The 21,915-nt window shown below is 33.8% G+C and overlaps 2 protein-coding genes across 2 annotated transcripts in view; both read left to right on the top strand.

Moving 5' to 3' along the window:
• sgsm1b (small G protein signaling modulator 1b) overlaps positions 1-11,556 on the top strand; it is a gene marked incomplete at its 3' end in the record, with an annotated part of 67,866 nt that extends 56,310 nt beyond the window's left edge. The window contains exons 19-25 of the mRNA XM_079804041.1: positions 2,705-3,838; positions 5,002-5,126; positions 5,707-5,789; positions 7,023-7,132; positions 7,247-7,343; positions 9,774-9,941; positions 11,468-11,556. Coding sequence (XP_079660167.1) covers positions 2,705-3,838; positions 5,002-5,126; positions 5,707-5,789; positions 7,023-7,132; positions 7,247-7,343; positions 9,774-9,941; positions 11,468-11,556 — 1,806 coding nt within the window. The remainder of the gene's footprint in view (positions 1-2,704; positions 3,839-5,001; positions 5,127-5,706; positions 5,790-7,022; positions 7,133-7,246; positions 7,344-9,773; positions 9,942-11,467) is intronic.
• A 9,411-nt stretch (positions 11,557-20,967) lies between these two features.
• Positions 20,968-21,915, top strand: triap1 (TP53 regulated inhibitor of apoptosis 1). Its single transcript, XM_079803879.1, has 2 exons — positions 20,968-21,240; positions 21,319-21,915. Exons 1-2 carry the CDS (start codon positions 21,094-21,096, stop codon positions 21,394-21,396), a joined length of 225 nt encoding a protein of 74 aa, XP_079660005.1. The 5' UTR covers positions 20,968-21,093; the 3' UTR covers positions 21,397-21,915.

Below are 21,915 nucleotides of genomic sequence, written 5' to 3'. Positions count from 1 at the left end.
AATGAATGTGTGCATATTGTAAATTAATATAATTTCATTTGTAGCCTTCAGTAAATTAAAAAAGCTCAGCTTTTTTCAGCCTGTATTGGGCTTAGTAATGAATGTGTGCATATTGTGAATTAATTTAATAAACTTAGTTACTGTAACGGATATCCACTGGTGGCAAGTTGAAGGGAGAACCCAAGTGCAGTTTATTTACAAAACAAGGACTTGACTAGACTTGGTCTGTTTAGTTTTTCAAGCTATTGTCATATAATTCGGCCTTCAGAACATCTTAAAATGCACATATGTAGATCATAGAAATCAAAATGTCCTCAGAGGAGCCCCCGAACCCCCAAACTACCTCACATTTGGGATCTCGCTGATTACAAACCTGCCTATATTGTACGATTAAGGGATGTACAATATGGTCATGCAGAATAATGCATTAATATGTGCGTTATAAGTAATAATAAACAGGCAATATCCTAGTATTATGCATGCTGATAAGCTACTATTTAATAGTGAGAATTGGACCCTAAACTAAAGTGCTACGCAGTTGATACTATTTCACGCATTTCGTGTTATTAAAGGGGCTATATGCGTTTTTCTGAAATTTAAACTCGCGACTGACACCTGTGGCCAAAAAACAGAACTGCTCTTATTTTCTGCTGGCTCTCGCAGCGGTGGTGACGTCACATCCGCAGACAGCGCGGGAAAAAACGACCCGACAGAAAATATGAAAAATAGGATACAGACTTATAGGTGCACCCACTGTGAGCGGACAAGGTGTCAGTATGCTCATCAGGAGATGTTTGAGTCATAAATGGTCAAATAAAAAGGCTATTGTTACGTTTATTTTGGGGAAAAAGTTGCATATAGCCCCTTTAAGAGTAAACACACGTTCTGTTCGATCATCCGTTATGCCTGTCACTCAGACGTCAACATATGTTGTCAAATTGAACAGAAACTAAAGCGCTTCTCCTCATGCGGGGAAAAAAGACAACAGCGCAGCATTTAAAGATAATTTCCGATGACTGACATCACAGAATTCACCTGTATTTTGGAGCGGTCTCTTACCGGTAAAAAGCCAGATCGCCGTTGCTCGTGTGAACAGCATATTTGAGTATTTACCGGTAAAGTCATTCTGGCCATTTTACGGTAATTTACTGGGATTGCTGTGTGAAAGGGGCTTATATTTAATTTATTATGTATGCAGTGCAGACTGTTTGATAACTTCAATTTCAGTTTATTAGAATTATTTATAATAATGTATAATTTCTGTATATGTCTGACAGGCAGGAAGGCCACAGGTAAATATGACTTTTATTATAATGGGTTTATAATTATGTGAAGATTGTTTTATGTTTGTTATAAAAGTATATAATTGTTGAGATTGATATAGCTTTCAATTATACTGTAATGTTGAATGTCTATCATTAATGTTTACATCAGTATTAGCATCAGTGATACTGGCCTTCATTCACAAAAAGATTACAAGAAATATTTAAAATATACCGTCTTTAAGTTGTTTCTACATTAATTTGGAGAGTAACTGTGAAATTATTACAATATAAAAATATAAAAAACTCCAATGCTTTTAATCGCAATTAATTACAGGAAAAACTTTTTTTTTTTATTAACAGCACTAATTTTAGTGTGAAAACAAACATTGAAAGAGACGTGAGGATTTTGTTGTCTTTTTCGTACTGTCAGAGAGGAATATGAAGGAAAAAAGAGAATAATCAGGAGGAAAAGAAAGCAGTGACTGTAAAGAGCTTTTGCCATAGATGTTCTTGTTATCACATTAAAAAAACCAAGCGTGTTTGAAATAATCTGCCAATGGGGTAAGCAAAATAATCTTGTTTTCTGTTTGAATTAAGATTATTTTGCTTACCCCATTGGCAGATTATTTTGCTAATTTTAAGAAAAAACTCCCTCAATTTTGAGTTATTTTCCCCCAAAACAAGACAAAAACTTTTGCTTGTCTAGTAAATGCTTCTTAATGTAAAATGTTTTAGATATTTGGACTGAAAACAAGACAAAAATACTAATTAAGAAAAGCATTTTTTGCAGTGTGACTGATTAAGAGACGAGGGACGACCCTTTTGGACTGTTTTTTCCGACGTTAAAACTAGCAGAAATGGATTCGGACACGCCCTCAGTGCACCTGCGCCATGAGCTCAGATCGTTAAAATAGGGCCCAATATTTTTTGTTTGATATTTACAGATGTTTGGCCATTATTTTATTTGTTTTACTTTACTGTAGGCTACCGAAAGGCTTAGCCTAATGTCTACTTCTATCTCTACCTCTATGTCTAATTTATTACTTTAACAGCTAAACTAAGTAGGAGCAAAATAAAAAATGTGTGTGTATATAATATTTTTGACCAGTTGTATACATTTTTTGTTCTTGAAATCCACTTTTTTCTGCTGGGATCAGGATAATCCAGATTTTTTTGGGATCAAAGGTATCTTTTGAACAACACAAACTGATGATTTGATCCAGATCAAAATCAAGATTGGATTTTGTGATCTAATCTGATTTCAGAATTCTTTGTTTCTTTTGAACAACCCATTTTCAAGATTTGATCCAATCCGATTACTTTTGAACAACTGGGCCCAGGTGTATAAAATCAAGTCCTGCATTACTGTTCTGTCTTTCAGTTGTGCGTCTTTTAGGTTTTCTGATTTAGCTTCTCCTGTCTATTTTGACCATCCTCAGGTGTTTGGGTCGGTCGATGAGGTCGACCTGATTGAATCTGAGCCCAAACCAAAAGACGAGAAGCCACAGCCCAAAATCCCAAACGGCACTCTCCCCAATTGCACTAGTTCTCCAGACTCCGGGCACCCGTCATCTCGTAACTTCTCTGTGACGTCTGCGCTTTCAGACTGCTCTCCGAGCACAGAGGAGACGTCCGCACAAGAGTCGGGGACGAAACCCACAGCGCGAGATCAGACTGACCTGGAGAAGAAGGCCAAAGAGGATCTCCCAGAAAACAGCTCGACTACTCAGGAAACGGTCAAAGATGCTGTAGTTACACAAACAGAGAGTGTCCGTTCAGAGTCGGTTAAAAAGCCTGAAACATCGAAGACTGAAACGCATCAGGAAGTAGATTCAGGGGAAGATGCAAACGCAAAAGACGCAACTAAAGAAAAATCTGAAGAAAATGAATGTCCATCAAAAGATCCTGAAACGACAAACTCCTCAGAGTCAAAGGAGGTTGAGATTGAAGATGCAAGACGTCCGACTTCACCGTCTGGAGAAGAAAAATCAAAATCAAAGACTGACAAAGAAACAGATTTGAAAGTGAGCGAAGGCCAGGACGATCCAAAACCGACCGACCAAATGGATGAATGTTCATCTGAACCACGGAATGTGACTCAACCCTCGACTGAAGTTGAAACCATCAGCACGCCACAAACAATCAGCTGGGACGCTGATCACACCAGATCAATAATCAAACAAATCACCGAATCCGAGTCGGAGAGCTGCGGTCCCATCACCTCCCTATCCAAACAATCTCCAGACATGTCCGACGACTCGCCATCGGCTTTGGAAATGGAGGAGATTGCGTCATCCGTGGTTTATATGTCCTCGGAGAGCAACATATCCAGGACGCCTCTGATGTTGGCTCGTCCCATGGCGCCGTCCGGGGACAAATCATCCATGGGAATGCCTGCTTTGGAGCTCTGCATGGAGCCGGGCGTCAACACGAGCCCGGAGGGAACGGATTCGGCTCTCTCGGAGGACGAACCGGAGATGGACAACTTACTCCCCAAACCAGACTCTCTAGCGGTCACAGGAGACAAGAGCGACATCGCGTCTCCAGTGTCATCCATCGGGACAACCTACTCGGTATGTCACCTAAAACACTCTCCGTTTAAAGGGTTAATTAACACAAAAATGAAAATTCTGTCATTAATTACTTACCCTCATGTGGTTCGACACCCGTCAGACCTCCGTTCATCTTCAGACACAAATGAAGATATTTTAGTGTAAATCTGATGCTCTGAAAGGCCTCCATTGGCTCAATGCACTTTACACTCTCAAGACCCTTAAAAGACACTAAAGACGTCATTACAAAGTCCATCTCACTACAGTGGTTCTACAATAACTTTATGAATCGGCAAGAATAGTTTTTGTGCGCAAAAAAACCCTAAATAACGACTTATATAGTGATGACGATTTCAAAACACGGCCTAATGAAGCTTCGAAGCGTTATGAATCAGTGAGTCGATTCATGATTCGGATCGCGTGTCAAACTGCTGAAATTTGGCGATCCAAACTGCTGAATCGACTCACTGATTCATAACGCTTCGAAGCTTCATGATGCCGTGTTTTGAAATCGTCATCACTATGTAAGTCGTTATTTAGGGTTTTTTTGCGCACAAAAACTATTCTCGTCACTCCATAAAGTTATTGTAGAACCACTGTAGTGAGATGGACTTTGTAACGACGTCTTTAGTGCCTTTTAAGGGTCTTGAGAGTGAACCGTGCATTGAGCCAATGGAGGCCTTTCAGAGCATCAGATTTACACTAAAATATCTTAATTTGTGTCTGAAGATGAACGGAGGTCTGACGGGTGTCGAACGACATGAGGGTGAGGAATTAATGACAGAATTTTCATTTTTGGGTGAACTAACCCTTTAAAGGTGCTGTATGACATCTTTTTGCTGTATTAAAGCACAAAAATATCACGTTTGCAGATATTGGGAAGCAAGTTTTTGTTTTTGACTTTCTTTGTATTTGTATATTTGTTTACTGTGTGTTTGTTTGTTCTTTCTTTGTATGTCTCCAAAGCAGCATCATGAACGTAGCTTATCTGACTCATATACTATTTTTGAAGTCTTCTGAATCATAAGATGCTTTGTGTTAGCAACAGACCCAAATTTAGTTCATCTTTGCATAATTTAAACCTTCTTTTGTGCTCCACTGAAGAAAGAAAATCATACATATTTGGGTTTTCCTCCTTCCTGTGTGATCTTCAAAGGCAGTTTATCTTCTCATTTCTTCCACAGCAGGAGATGGTAGACCTGTACACACTCAATCTACATCGCATTGACAAAGACGTCCAGCGATGTGACAGAAACTATTGGTATTTTACCACCACAAACCTCGAGAAACTGCGCAACATTATGTGCAGGTAAAATAAAGCGGATTGAGATGCGTTTTATATTTTAGTTTATATTCTATATATACACCGTTCAAATGTTTGGGATCAAAGTCTATTGAAAGAAGTCTCTTGTGCTCAGCAAGGCTGCATTTATTTGATCAAAAATAAAGTAAAAACAATAATATTGTGAGATATTATTACAATTTACATCAATGTGAATATATGTAGTAAAGCTGAATTGATCATCATTACTCCAGTCTTCAGTGTCACATGATCCTTCACAAATCATTCTAATATGACGATTTGATCATCAAGACCCATTTGATTATAATCAATGTTGAAAATATTTTTGTGGTCACCATGATACATTTTTTTCAGGATTTGATCTTTTTTTAATAGAAATCTTGTGTAACATTGTAACAAAAAATGCCTTTACTGTCACTTTTGATCATATTATTGCATCCTTGCTAAATAAATGTATTAATTACTTTCAAAAAAATACTTTTGAATGGTAATGTATATATTTTTAAGATATAAATCAGCAGCATTACACTTATTTACTTCCCGTCTGAAATCAAATGAGAATTTTATCTTGTTTTTGTGTCCTAAGTTATGTGTGGCAGCACCTTGACATTGGATACGTCCAGGGAATGTGTGACTTACTAGCGCCCCTGCTGGTCATCCTGGATGATGGTACATTAACTTTAAGTCTTATGGTGCGTTCACACCGGACGCGATTCGCGGGAGTGATTTACATGTTAAGTCAATGCAGAGACGCGAAATGGCATTCTGCGGCGCGATTCGCGCGATTGAGGCGGCGAGAAGGACGCGAATTGAGCGTTTTTGAACGCGCGATTCGCTCAAGTTGAAAAATCTGAACTTTGGCGGATATTTCGTGCCGTGTTAACCAATCAGGAGCTTGCTCTAGTAGTCACAACAATGAGGAGAAAATCTGTATATTAATATCTGGTTCAGACAATATGATTATCAATGTGATAACATTAAATGACATGAAACACAACACAGTCTCTTTTTGTTAAATGCAAGTTTATGTATGATCAATAATACAAAAGTATACGTAATGTATAACAAGCTATACATGAAATAAAGCAAACAATTCAGTCAAACATTCAAAGTCAGAGCTAGTCATTTAACGTTACAACTGCAACGTACAGTTATAGCCTAAAAATATAAAGTAATGAAACTTCTCTTTGCCCTCAGCCTAAACTATTTGCCAGGGAACAAATTATAGATCAATGAGACCAAAGATCGGCCGTTACAAGACGAATTATAGCTCGAGACGCCACAGAGACATCAGAGCCAGCGGCAGACGGCAGAAGGACTGGCCGAGGAAAGGTTGCCCTCGCCGGCTTTGACGAGCGCCGCTGATCCGCTGGAGCTCACAACTCCGAAAACACCAGATAAAATGTTCAAATAGGCACTCTTTATATAAACAAACCACAGATTTGAGCTTTAAACAACTACATTATCGACTGAAAAAGTCTTAAAACTACGTTTTGTCACACATTAACAGTAGATTTTAACAAAAAAAAGACGTGTAAACGCAGCCCATGTCAGCCATTTCTCAACGAGACGAGCCGCTGGCGGAAGCCCCGCCCATGACGCGAATTTGCGTCTGTTGTGCAGTGAATTTCACGCGTGATTGAAGCGAGTAAACTCAAAATGTTCAAGCGTTCACCTTCGCGCGAATCGCGTCCAGTGTGAACGCCACATTACAGTTTTTTTAAACAATGGTGTATTTTATTATGTTGCTAATATTTAATAAAAGCATTGAAATATTCATGCTGTGCCTAAAAACACTTTGTGATTGTGAAACATTTGTGAAACATGATTTTAAACTAAAGTAATGTGCCTATTTTATATTTTATAAGTGAAAAACGTTTGAATCGTCTGTTTTTAAATTAGAGGCCATGGCCTTCAGCTGCTTCACGGAGCTCATGAAACGAATGAACCAGAACTTCCCTCATGGAGGAGCCATGGACACACACTTCGCCAACATGCGTTCCCTCATCCAGGTTTTTACCCATAATCACACACATTTCTGCTGATGTTTTAGACAGTGTGTGTGTGTGTGTGTGTGTGTGTGTGTGTGTGTGTTTCTGTTTCATGATCGTGTCTAACCTCTTCAGATTCTGGACTCGGAGCTCTTTGAGCTGATGCAGCAGAATGGAGACTACACACACTTCTACTTCTGCTACCGCTGGTTCCTCCTGGACTTCAAGAGAGGTGAGCGCATCGACGCCACACTGCAAAACATCACTTTATACTGGAAAACAAAATGGAAACACTAATAAATAATTAATACTACATGCTTAAATCCTAAATAAATACTTAAACACCAATTTTAAGGCAAGACACTACAAGCAAAACCATCGTTTTTGAATGCACTGGTCAATTTTGAGATATTTTGCTTTTATAACTTTCAGACTAGTGGAAAGCAAACATCCAAAATACACTTAAGTTTTTACTTTATTGCACTTTATCAATTTATGTCTAGATTTCAATTTCAATACATTTCTTTAAAGAGTTGTTTCTCCACTTCAGTATCACTTACATACACCAAAACTTACAGATTTATTCCTGTATATATTCTGAAGGATTTTGGTGAGGGATTTGTTCATATATAATTTACCTAAGTTTATACAATATTTCATTACTAAAAACATGGTAAAAATGTATTCATGGCAAATCTTAAAAGAGTTTTTCTCCACTTCAGCATCACTTACATACACCAAACTTTACAGATTTATTCCTGTATATATTCTGAAGGATTTTACTGAGGGGTTTGTTCATATATAATTTGCTTAAGTTTATGCAATATTTTATTACTAAAAACATGTTAAAAATGTATTTATGGCATATCTTTAAAGAGTTTTTTCTCCACTTCAGTATCATTAACATACACCAAACTTTACAGATTTATTCCTGTATATATTCTGAAGGATTTTGGTGAGGGATTTTTTCATATATAATTTACCTAAGTTTATACAATATTTCATTACTAAAAACATGGTAAAAATGTATTTATGGCATATCTTTAAAGAGTTTTTCCTCCACTTCAGTATCACTTACATACACCAAAACTTACAGATTTATTCCTGTATATATTCTGAAGGATTTTGGTGAGGGATTTGTTCATATATAATTTTCCGAATTTTATGCAATATTTTATTACTAAAAACATGGTAAAAATGTATTTATGTCAAATATTTAAAGAGTTGTTTCTCCACTTCAGTATCATTAACATACACCAAACTTTACAGATTTATTCCTGTATATATTCTGAAGGATTTTGGTGAGGGATTTGTTCATATATAATTTACCTAAGTTTATACAATATTTCATTACTAAAAACATGGTAAAAATGTATTTATGGCATATCTTTAAAGAGTTTTTCCTCCACTTCAGTATCACTTACATACACCAAACTTTACATATTTATTCCTGTATATATTCTGAAGGATTTTGGTGAGGGATTTGTTCATATATCATTTTCCGAATTTTATACAATATTTTATTACTAAAAACATGGTAAAAATGTATTTATGGCAAATATTTAAAGAGTTTTTCCTCCACTTCAGTATCACTTACCTACACCAAAACTTTACAGATTTATTCCTGTATATATTCTGAAGGATTTTGGTGAGGGGTTTGCTCATATATAATTTTACGGATTTTATACAATATTTTATTACTAAAAACATGGTAAAAATGTATTTATGGCATTTCTTTAAAGAGTTTTTCCTCCACTTCAGTATCACTTACCTACACCAAAACTTTACAGATTTATTCCTGTATATATTCTGAACGATTTTGGTGAGGGGTTTGTTCATATATAATTTTACGGATTTTATACAATATTTTAGTACTAAAAACCTGGTAAAAATGTATTTATGGCATATCTTTAAAGAGTTTTTTCTCCACTTCAGTATCACTTACATACACCAAGCTTTACAGATTTATTCCTGTATATATTCTGAAGGATTTTACTGAGGGGTTTGTTCATATATCATTTGTCTAAGTTTATACAATATTTTATGACTAAAAACATGGTACAAATGTATTTATGGCAAAATCTTTAAAGAGTTTACAGACACCAAACTTTACAGATTTATTCCTGTATATATTCTGAAGGATTTTGGTGAGGGGTTTGTTCATATATAATATTCCGGATGTTATACAATATTTTATTACTAAAAAACATGATGAAAATATATTTATATTCCAACTGTTGATAGTATTTTCTGATTTATGGAGTGATAAAAAGATAAATCTAAAAATTCCCTCTGTAAAAACCTTTAACTCTAATATGTCAACAAAATAAAATAAGAATTTTGAGCCTGGCTATATCAAATGATCAGATTAATATTCAGGAAATGTATAAATGATTGCATATTTAATTCAGTAATGCTTAATGCTTTTGTAATACAAAACAACTGTGATTAATCAACTGTGGAAGTATGGTGATATCTGTTAGTAAAAAGGTTTACCCTATTCATCTGAAGTGTCTTGCCTTAGAATGATTTTTGAAAAAATTGTCTTTTTGCAATTAATTTTGGTGCCACTAGTGCTGCAAAACTTAGACACTTTCCCTTAAAAGGAAACTGATGCACTTAAAGTGAGTGAATCCTTTTTTTTTGTTTACCTCTTTCTAAGAAATGGTGTATGATGACGTGTTCTCTGTGTGGGAGACCATCTGGGCCGCCCGTTACGCCTCCTCTGAGCACTTTGTGCTCTTCATCTCACTGGCGTTGGTTGAGCTGTACCGAGACATTATCCTGGAGAACAACATGGATTTCACAGACATCATCAAGTTCTTTAACGGTGAGCTGACTATTAAATGTCTATCAAACACAGTGATGCAAAATACCACAATAGCTTTTTTCTTCCACCTATTTTTATGCAAATTTTGGGTTAACGCCAATGTTCCCTCTAATTTATTTTCTCGCTGAGCAAAACTTTTCGCTATCAGGCGGACATTTTGGTCACCTGAGCAAAAACATTCTTTATACCAGACCTGTACAGCGTACGAAAACACACAATTCTGCTACACATGTAAAAGTCTCTGCTTTTTCTTCACAAAGAGAGTACATACTTTAAGGTCGTAGTATAAGTAGATGAATTGGGATGCAGCAGATGTCGGAAAAATAGCCACAATGGCTTTCCTCGATTGCAGCAACTTCCATTTTTATTTGATATTTTGCACCAAAACCATCACAGGTAGTGTCGATTTTGTTCTCTTAAACACGTGGGATTGAAACGGTGCTTTATTCGCAAATGTTTTATGCGATATTCCAATTTTGTGCATAAGTTAAACTCCCAACTTTGTATGGAAGCATAGCTAATGTCACTAAATATTGTTACTGAACAGCTCGTTTCAATTATCATAAAGTCATAATTAAGAGATAAAATGTTGAAAATATGATTTTAAGTCAGAATAGTGAGATAAAAAGTCAGAAATATGATATGCTAAGTCATAATTATAAGATAAAATGTTGAAAATATGATTTTAAAAGTCCTCATTATTAGATAAAGTCAAAAATAGGATTTTAAAAGTCATAATAGTGAGATAAAAAGTCAAAAATATGACATGCTAAGTCATAATTATAAGATAAAATGTTGAAAATATGATTTTAAAAGTCCTCATTATTTGATAAAAGAGTCCAAAATATGATTTTAAGTCATAATAGTGAGATAAAAAGTCGAAAATATGATTTTAAGTCAGAATAGTGAGATAAAAAGTCAAAAATATGATATGCTAAGTCATAATTATAAGAGAAAATGTTGAAAATATAATTTTAAAAGTCCTCATTATTAGATAAAAAGTCAAAAATATATGTTAAGTCATAATTATAAGATAAAATGTTGAAAATATGATTTTAAAAGTCCTCATTATTAGATAAAAAGTCATAAATAGTGGATTTAAAATCAAAATCATGACTTAAAAATCTAAATTATGATTAAAAGTCCTAATTATGAGATAAAAAGCTGAAATTAGATTTTTAAAAAGTCTAAATTATGACAAACACACATTTAAGAGTGAAATCATGCTTTTTTATTTTTTTTATGCACTTTTTATTTTTTGATTTACACTTATAATAATAATAATAATATTTACATTATTGTTTTCATTTCGTGCAATTTAAATTTTTTACATGCGTTTTTACATTTTGAAATCAGTTTTTACAACAGAAATGAATCAATCAAAACTTACTTTAGCTTTTCATCTAAAACCCAAATTAATTTCCTGTCATCACTGTAAAGCTGCTCTGAGGCATCTGTGTTAGCGCTATAGAAATAAAGCTGCCTTGACTTGAAGACATGCTGTTGATCGTTATGTCTTCATATAGAAATGGCTGAACATCATGATGTCCCAAAGCTACTGGTCATGGCTCGAGAGCTGGTGCACAAGGTCCAGATCCTGATTGAGAACAAGTGAACCCGCTTCCTTCTCATTCTGCCTTCCATCATCCATCTAAAGATGCTCTGTGTCTGTTTTTGGCCATTATGAGAAAACAAAACCCTCAGCTACGGTAAATGCCAAACCAGTGTTTTCATCAGCCCACATTTTAATATTAATATTTATTATATTCAATATTATAATATAGAGTATGAATCCTGAAACAGGATGTTGGAGTGGGACACATCAGTGTTTTTTAAATAGCCAATAGCCCATTTGATTGGGAAAGAAATTGCGCAAGATGAGAAAGATTTTAATTTAGTTTATTTACTCAGATTAGCACTAACATATCAAAGCTAAAGATATAAACTACAAGCAAGCAAATTTTGATTTTATGGGGTCTGTAAAAGTAAATACGGCTAGAATATATCAGATATTAAGAGATATTATAGAAAAAAAATGGAGAATAGTTTTATACGAGGTCGTGGATGTAAACAAATGGCTATGAAATATATAAAGATGATCTATGAATGGCAGTGATGTGTGTCTCAGATTTTCTAAAAGCACAAAGTATTAAAAATAATGCTGTATATTTATTTATTTTTTAAATGTGTGAAAATTAGACATAATCATTATTGCAGAGATGTTTAGCGTTGTTCACACTTCATCACTTCATGATATTTGCACGGACACATTGGTGGCACCTTCTGTCAGGTTTATCACGTGGGGATGAACGTGATTATTGTCATTTTCCGCAGAGTGAAAATCCGCTCATATTTGACCTCTAAATACAAAGGAAAAAATAAGAAATGACATTTTGCATTCTACTTTTAGGAGCATTAATATGTTTGCTTTTTTGCCAAAAAAAATTGTGCATCATCACTGTTATAATTTTTTATTTAAATAAACAAAAAGGCTGCAGAATAAATACCATCCTGATGTATAAATTAATATATACAATATATATATATATATATCAGGGCTCGACATGAACGCTTGTCCGTTGTATCCTGATTAAAACGTCAACAACAAATAATAACTAGGGAATGACCAAAATGCAAGAATGATTCTGCGTTCATTAGTGTAAGTTGTGATTGAAAGTGGATAATAATATATAACGTAATGAACTGATGGTAACAAGGTGGCGCTGTTGACGCTCATTTAGCCTCTCGAGGAGAAATCGAAAACAAACGCGCACAGCTCACACAGATCAACTCTGAAAATTCGTTAAACGTGGAGTTTTTATATTTATAACATATGTTAAAGCAACATCATACGACCAAGAGTGCTGTTTTCCTGAATGCCATTACGATTGAAAATGTGACACTGATATGACAGTTCCATAAACAATTCATTAACATCAAGTCACTTACATTTTAGATGCATATTGACTGTTTTTGTTCGATTTCAGCAGCGAAAAATGTTCACAACAGAACCGTAACGCATCTCACAGCATCGGTGTGTTAGTGAATGATTCAGCGTTTGAATGAATCGATTGAATCAAAGATTCAATGACCTGTTCATAAACGATCTTGAATGAATCATCCGTTTCAACGAATCGACTCAATGACTCGCTCATTAAGATCTGACGCCCCCTACTGGTGGTTTAGTTTCATGTTTAAACATTCTTTACAACTTTTCTTATTTGTATACATTCACAAAATATTTAAAATAATCTCATAACATTATTTAATGCAGTTGTAATTTTTCCGTGTAAATTATTTAATTGGATTTGTAACAGCCATATAGTGTCTAATTCTAGTCTAGTTAGTATTTATTGATCAAATTTAAGAATATAAAATGAAAGCTGAAGCATACACTCTAAAAAATGCTGGATTAAAAATTACCCAAGTTGGGTTGAAAATGGACTAACCCAGCAATTGGGTTGTTTTAAGCAAACATTTAACCCAACCGCTGGGTTAAAACAACCCAATTGCTGGGTTAGTCCATTTTCAACCCAACTTGGGTTATTTTTAACTAGGGCTGGGCGATATGGCTGAAAACTGTATCACGATATAAGTGTTTCATATCGGTCGATATTGATAATTATTGATATGTTTTATGACCTATTTAAAATAAGGACCAGGAGAAAAATATTTTACATTTAAACATTTTTATTTTACAACGTAACCTTCCTCTGATTATAATCCTCTCTGTTATTAAGGCAGAAATGTCAACACAACCATGGAAAACACTCAAATAATTAAAACACAAGTCTAAAATCACAATGAACACTTTACAATTATCTCTTCACATTAAGGTGCAGTGCCTCCGTTATTTCTTTGTAACTGTTACCGTTTCGATGCTTTGTCATAAGGCACTGATGCAGAGTAACATCACCTCTCCATGTAGTTTCAAAGGCTGAATCCGAAATCGCCCCCTATACCCTACATAGGGCACTATTTAAGGGGACAGCACTTTGTAGTGATGTCCGAAACCATAGTGGACGTTATTGAGTGCACTCATTCTATCCCACATTGCACCGCAATAACGAGTGTACAGCCGATGAACACACAGCGCTCACTTGTTTTCATTCACTCCTTCAAGTGAACTGTATCAGTGGATTAAAGTAGGGAATGGGGATTGAGGGTTTAGGGGGCGATTTCGGATTCAGCCAACAGACTTATAAAATCCAAAAAACTGCCATACTGGCGAGCTGACTTGTTTTCCTGTTTTATCAACAATTTCCTCGCTCGCTGCGGCACTCATTTTCCACTTATCACTCCACACCAGTTCTGTTTACTGAAGAATGAATCCAACACGAGACAACAATATGGCGCAACCAACCGTGATACAGTTACATGATTGGCTGTCAGCCTGTCACTCCCTACGTTGCTTGGTTACCAGAGAGCGAGTGCCTTTGTTCATGCAACCAAACCTGTTTCGCAACCTTTGGTTTCTTCCGACGAAGAAATAAAAATTATCGAACGTTTTATCGAACGCATTTTTTATTGATATCGATGACGTGTCTATCGCGATACATATCGTTATCGGTTTATCGCCCAGCCCTATTTTTAACCCAGCATTTTATAGAGTGTAGCCTATATTTAATAAGATTAGGGGAAAATGCTCTTTATAAAAGGTAAAAATATCACAAATATGCAGATTTAAAACATGTCAAAGCCATAGACTGTAAAAACATATGGACGTATTGTCCGTGACGTCACCCGTAGGATTCTGAAGAGCAGTTTTGAAGCGTAAAGTCGAGTCGGCCGTCGCCATCTTGTCACTCCCGGATAACAGAAAATGGGCAAAGAGGCGGGACGTGGGCGGAGCTTAGGTGACGCGATGACTAACAGACAGCAGACAAACGGCAATCCACCTGTCACTCAACGTGGCCACGCCCTTAATTATGCAGAACTTTAAGGCTTTATATAAAGTAAACGAACGAGTTATAAAAACATTCACCCCCCTCACAGTCGTCATTAAGGGCAAAATTAGACCAAAAGCACAGTTTGTCCCAGACTGTAAACATGTGTTCTTCTGCTGTAAAGTTGGCCATTTTAACATGAGCTCAATGAGATTCTGCTCCTTCTGGAGTCTGCCTCTAGTGGCCAGTCCATGAACTGCAGTTTAACTCACTTCCGCATCGGCTTCAAGAGAAACTGCGGGAGGAGCCGCTTGGTCAAAGCTGATTGAACACTGGTGAGAATATTGCTTCAGAATAAATTACACGCACACAAAAAAGTAATAAAAAAAAAATGTCTGGACAAGCAAATTTTTTACTCGGACAAGCACGTTAACAGACTTAATGTCGAGCCCTGTATATATATTAGGGCTGGGTAAAAAATATTGATTCTCACTTTCACAAAACAATATCGATTCTTAAATCCCAAGAATCGATTAGTCTATTTTTTTTACGAAATTCAAAAACATAAATACCGTTTTGGCGCGAGATCGCTCAGCTCAAGAGAACCGGCAGATGAACGGTTTCTTCTCTTCCACCTTATACCAGTAACAGCGCAAAATAAACATGAATGAGCTTCTGAAAGTGTGTTAAAAGATACAGGACAACTTACTGAAATCCGTATCATGTCACATAGAATAGCTCAATCAGTTTTCCAACCGCAGGAAGATGTACTGTAAGTAAAACGGCTTGTAAACAATGTCATGTAACGTCACATTTTCCTCAGAAAAACCATATCCAGTGTCCATAAACTCGTTAGTCAGCTAGAAAAATTAACTCTAGAGAGGAGCATTTTGCTAATTATATGCACCACATTACATAGGATATTCACTGTCAATGTTATTCAATATTTAATGCATGCTTGTATGAATAAATCTGGCAAGTTTTTATGACAGCCACCATTTTAATGTTTATATTTAAAAAAAACGAATTGGAGTGGAATTAAGATTATGTAATTGTAAAGTTAATATTATAACTATTATTATTTAAAACATCATTTAGTGTCATTTAAGTGTTTGTATCTACAAATCAGTAATTTTACCTTCAATATTAGTAGGCTAATGTAGTATCAACTGACTCCCATAGTTTACAACATTAGTTTTCCTTGTTTCCTTGTTATTTTCCATGTGTTATACCTGATACATATCCAAAATAATCGATATTGAATTGAAAATCGAAAGCCTTGTGAATCGAATCGAATTGTGAAATTTGTGTCAATACCCAGCCCTAATATATACAATAAATACAAAAGAAATCCTAAGAAATTAAATTTGCATTCTACTTTTAAGCATTACGTTTTTTGCTTATTTAGATAAAATATAGTAAATCATAAATGTATTTACAGGGTTTCTGCAGGTTTCATCAAGTCAAATTTAAGACTTTTTAAGACCATTATGAATTGAATTTAAGACCTATAAAGGAAATGCAGTCACAAAGTAAATGTATTTATTCAAATTGAACAATTCGATAAACTTGTATCGATAAACTTGCACTTCCCCATAGCGCAATCCCACCATGATATTTTTGGGGTGATTTTTGAGATCAAAATGACTGAATTTGAGGTGAATTTTCCAGATTTTTTTTCTATAATTAGGGTACCACATTTACTGTATTATGTTAGATTCACAATAGTCACACATGACAGTAGAATAAACAAAATGCATAAATCTTGTTTATTTTGGCATCTTGCCGTTATTTTGCGGTGAAATTACGAATTATGCAGGATTTCAAAAAATGCATTGTTGATTTTTCGCTGTATTCAGTAATCGCGGAAATGCGAAAAACTGGAGGATTATTATCTGAAGAATAAAATCTGTTTTATGTGTCTGTGGTACAATCCGAAAGAGACTCGCGCCAATAACACGAAAGCTGATTGGCTGCAATATAAGATGCATGTTGGTCTCATTTGTAGTCGTAATACAGCAAATTATATTTGGACTAGCGAAAGAAAGAACTACAACACCCAGAATAAAAAAAAATGGGTTGTGGGAGCATTTCAATGAGCATTAGAGGAAGCATTACAAGGATGTAGGAAAATTAAGACCTGTTTAAAATGATTTAAGACCTAGAACTCAATATTTCTGCGAATTTAAGACTTTTTAAGGCCTAAAATTTTGCTTTTGAAATTCTAGACTTTTTAAGACCTCGCGGAAACCCTGATTTAAATGAGCAAAAAAGGCTGATCTAAATCATACATATTTATTGCAGTAATGGGACAGTAAAAGGCTCGTAAAAATAGGCCGAATTTTCTTCACGCAAAAAAATAGCGGCATTTCTTCCTTTTGATTTTGGGGTCAAATGTGGACATGTCCACTCATTTACGGTCAGTCAGATCATCTGTTGTGCTGCTACACAATGACGTACCTCACTCAGTGAACCAACTTTACTGTAAAAACTATCCTTCACCAGAGATATCTGCATTTGTATTGATCTTTTTGCCTTAAGTTTCTCTGTTCAGGGACGTGTGCTCATGTTTATCTGATACAGTATATGCCATATAGACGTGTGTGTGTGTGTGTGTGTGTGTGTGCGACTGAGTGTGTACAGATGTGCTCTACTACCAGCAGCCAGACTTTTGTATGGTGTCCCAAACTTTTAGCACTTGTTAGATTTGATGTGATGTGGTGACCTGCTAAAACACGTGTAATTCAGAGCGACTGTCATCAACACTCGTCATCTCTCTCTGTATGTATTGCTGTTTTATGCCCTGTAACATTAGCTTACATTGAATGATGCTGTATGTAGCTCACAATATAACAATATCTACAAATGTTGGACGTGTGAATTGTAAAAACTGATCGATGTATTTGGCTCACAGCCTCAGTGACACGAACTACAGACACTAGACACTAAAGATTTGTTGAAATTGTATTGGAAACCTATATATTTTTATTGTACTCTGTGAAACTATATAGTATATTGTCAGAACGGCGTGCTGCATATGATATAATCTGTATTATAATATTAATAAATGTATGTGTTGACTGTTTTTCGTGATGCTTCGTGCTTTACTCAATGGGTGGGGAAATATAAATACATAAGTGCCTTTGTACAGACAATATTAGAAACGTATAAAATATACAACATTTAATAAGCAACCGATAATGAAATGCTAAGCATGATAAAATGAGATGCTAATGCATAACATCACAAAATCTCATGCATTTCTTCAGTAAATATTGACCTTCAGCATGTTCCTGTTTTTATTAACTATTTTCTGTTTTATTTATTAATTATTTTTGTGAAGAATGAGATGGTCCAGTAAATATTGACGTTCATTTCCTATTTTATTAACTTTTTATTCATTTATTAATTATTTTTCTGAAGAATTAAATGGTTCAGTAAAAAATGTCCTATTTTTATTAACTTTTTATAAATGTATTAATTATTTTTCTGAAGAATTAAATGGTTCAGAAAATATTGATCTTCAATTTCCTATTTTTATTAATTTGGTTCAGTAAATATTGACGTTCAATTTCCTATTTTTATTAACTTTTTATTAATTTATTAATAATTTTTCTGAAGAATGAGATGGTTCAGTAAATATTGATCTTCCATTTTTTTTATTAACTTTTTATTAATGTGTTAATTATTTTTGTGAAGAATGAGATGGTTCAGTAAATATTGACCTTCAATTTCCTATTTTTATTAACTTTTTATTAATTTATTTATTATTTATGTGAAGAATTAAATGGTTCAGTAAAAATGTCCTATTTTTATTAATTTATTAATTATTTTTGTGAATAATGTGATGGTTCAGTAAATATTGACCTTCAATTTCCTATTTTTTTAAACTTTTTATTAATATATTAATTATTTTTCTGAAGAATTAAATGGTTCAGTAAATATTGACCTTCAATTTCCTATTTTTATTAACTTTTTATTAATTCTTTTTGTGAAGAATGAGATGGTTCAGTAAGTATTGACATTCAATTTCCTATTTTTATTCATTTATTAATTATTTTTGTGAAGAATGAGATGGTTCAGTAAATATTGACATTCAATTTCCTATTTTTAATAACTTTTTATTAATTTATTAATTATCTTTCTGAAGAATGAAACGGTTCAGTAAATATTAACGTTCAATTTCCTATTTTTAATAACTTTTTATTAATTTAATAATTATTTTTCTGAAGAATGAGATGGTTCAGTAAATATTGACGTTCAATTTCCTATTTTTATTAACTTTATATTAATTTATTAATTATTTTTGTGAAGAATGAGATGGTTCAGTAAATATTGACGTTCAATTTCCTATTTTTATTAATTTATTAATTATTTTTCTGAAGAATGAAACAGTTCAGTAAATATTGACATTCAATTTCCTATTTTAATAACTTTTTATTAATGTATTAATTATTTTTCTGAAGAATGAAACAGTTCAGTAAATATTGACATTCAATTTCCTATTTTTAATAACTTTTTATTAATTTATTAATTATTTTTCTGAAGAATGAAACGGTTCAGTAAATATTAACGTCAATTTCGTTTTTTATTAACTTTTTATTAATTTATTAATTACTTTGTGAAGAATGAGATGGTTCAGTAAATATTGACGTTCAATTTCCTATTTTTATTAATTTATTAATTATTTTTCTGAAGAATGAAACAGTTCAGAAAATATTGACATTCAATTTCCTATTTTTAATCACTTTTTATTAATTTATTAATTATTTTTCAAAAGAATGAAACGGTTCAGTAAATATTGATCTTCAATTTCCTATTTTTAATCACTTTTTATTAATGTATTAATTATTTTTCTGAAGAATGAAACAGTTCAGAAAATATTGACATTCAATTTCCTATTTTTATTAACTTTTTATTAATTTATTAATTCTTTTTGTGAAGAATGAGATGGTTCAGTAAATATTGACATTCAATTTCCTATTTTTAATAACTTTTTATTAATTTATTAATTATTTTTCTGAAGAATGAAACGGTTCAGTAAATATTAACATCAATTTCGTTTTTTTATTAACTTTTTATTAATTTTTGTGAAGAATGAGATGGTTCAGTAAATATTGACGTTCAATTTCCTATTTTTATTAATTTATTAATTATTTTTCTGAAGAATGAAACAGTTCAGAAAATATTGACATTCAATTTCCTATTTTAATAACTTTTTATTAATTTATTAATTGTTTTTCTGAAGAATGAGATGGTTCAGTAAATATTGACCTTCAATTTCCTATTTTTAATCACTTTTTATTAATGTATTAATTATTTTTCTGAAGAATGAAACAGTTCAGAAAATATTGACATTCAATTTCCTATTTTTAATAACTTTTTATTAATTATTTTTGTGAAGAATGAAACAGTTCAGAAAATATTGACATTCAATTTCCTATTTTTAATAACTTTTTATTAATTATTTTTGTGAAGAATGAAACGGTTCAGTAAATATTGACATTCAATTTCCTATTTTTAATCACTTTTTATTAATGTATTAATTATTTTTCTGAAGAATGAAACAGTTCAGAAAATATTGACATTCAATTTCCTATTTTTAATAACTTTTTATTAATTATTTTTGTGAAGAATGAAACGGTTCAGTAAATATTGACGTTCAATTTCCTATTTTTAATCACTTTTTATTAATGTATTAATTATTTTTCTGAAGAATGAAACAGTTCAGAAAATATTGACATTCAATTTCCTATTTTTAATAACTTTTTATTAATTATTTTTGTGAAGAATGAAACGGTTCAGTAAATATTGACGTTCAATTTCCTATTTTTAATCACTTTTTATTAATTTATTAATTATTTTTCTGAAGAATGAAACAGTTCAGTAAATATTGACATTCAATTTCCTATTTTTAATAACTTTTTATTAAATTTATTAATTATTTTTCTGAAGAATGAGATGGTTCAGTAAATATTGACCTTCAATTTCCTATGTTTATTCACTATCTTGAGTGAAATGACTGTTATTGTTTAACAGCGAAAGGTCTAAACATTTTCTGTTATACTATTTCACCGTTTTGTCATTATTTTATTATTTATTTTCGAACCAGTTTTGTCCTTGAGGACTTTTATTACACTGCGGCTGACGCGACGTCATCACCGCGCGCCAGGCGAAACCAAAGTCAAGCGAGAGACAGTGCGGAATAAACAGCGCGATCTGCGGCATTAACCCCGTCCGCGGTGTGGTCTCGGCCCGGTGTGAAGATGAACAGTGTCGGCGAGGGCTGCACGGAGCTCAAGCGCGAGTACGACCAGTGTTTTAACCGCTGGTTCGCAGAGAAGTTCCTGAAAGGAGACCGGAGCACCGATCCCTGCAGCGAGCTCTTCCTCAAATACCACACGTGTGTTCAGGTAACATACATGTGCATGTGCGGCAGGGGGTTTAGACATGTGCTGTCCACTCACTGATGCTCTGGTGTGTGTTTACAGAAAGCCATCAAGGAGAAGGACATCCCTATCGAAGGTGTGGAGTTCATGGGCCCGAGCAGAGAGAAGCCGGACAGCTGATGCTCATCTGGGCTTTATGTGAACATTGCCATCATCAGGACAAAAACTGCATCGCTGACTCTCATGGACATGTTTTGGAGACTCCGCATTGCTTGTTAAATTATTAAATAGGGATTGTTTGCCGTGTTTGAGCTGGGGGTTTTAAACACGCAGGGAGAAATGCATTCAAATGAAACCAATGTGTTCGGGTTGCCACAAATGAGGTCATGTGCATTATTTTTACATCTTTGTTTTTTAAATCGCAAGCCAATAATTGTTTCACGTATGTGCTCAAGGCCAATTTGTTTTGGGAGTGTAATAGTATTTAAATTAATTCAAGAAATGTATAAGCTTTGATTCAAGGGAACCGATTCGCAGAATGAACTCTGGTGGCGCCCGATGCTTGTCAAATGCTGTAATCAATGCAACTATTATACTGTTAAATATGAAGTGTCTGCATAATATGTTATTTTATTATTGTACGGCTTGTTTTTGTTTCATGGAGAGCTTGGTTCAGGCCAATTAGAGACTATAAACTAC

This window comes from Gobio gobio, assembly GCF_949357685.1.
Source record: "Gobio gobio genome assembly, chromosome: 22".
NCBI lineage: Eukaryota > Metazoa > Chordata > Actinopteri > Cypriniformes > Gobionidae > Gobio > Gobio gobio.
The sequence above is the reverse complement of the archived record's forward strand: the minus strand, read 5'-3'. Positions and strand labels throughout refer to the sequence as shown.

Excerpts from the sequence above, each read along its gene's own strand:
- triap1 (XM_079803879.1), top strand. The coding sequence starts at position 21,094 with ATGAACAGTGTCGGCGAGGGCTGCACGGAGCTCAAGCGCGAGTACGAC. Across the intron at positions 21,241-21,318 it reads AATACCACACGTGTGTTCAG|AAAGCCATCAAGGAGAAGGA; the intron begins GTAACATACATG and ends GTGTGTTTACAG.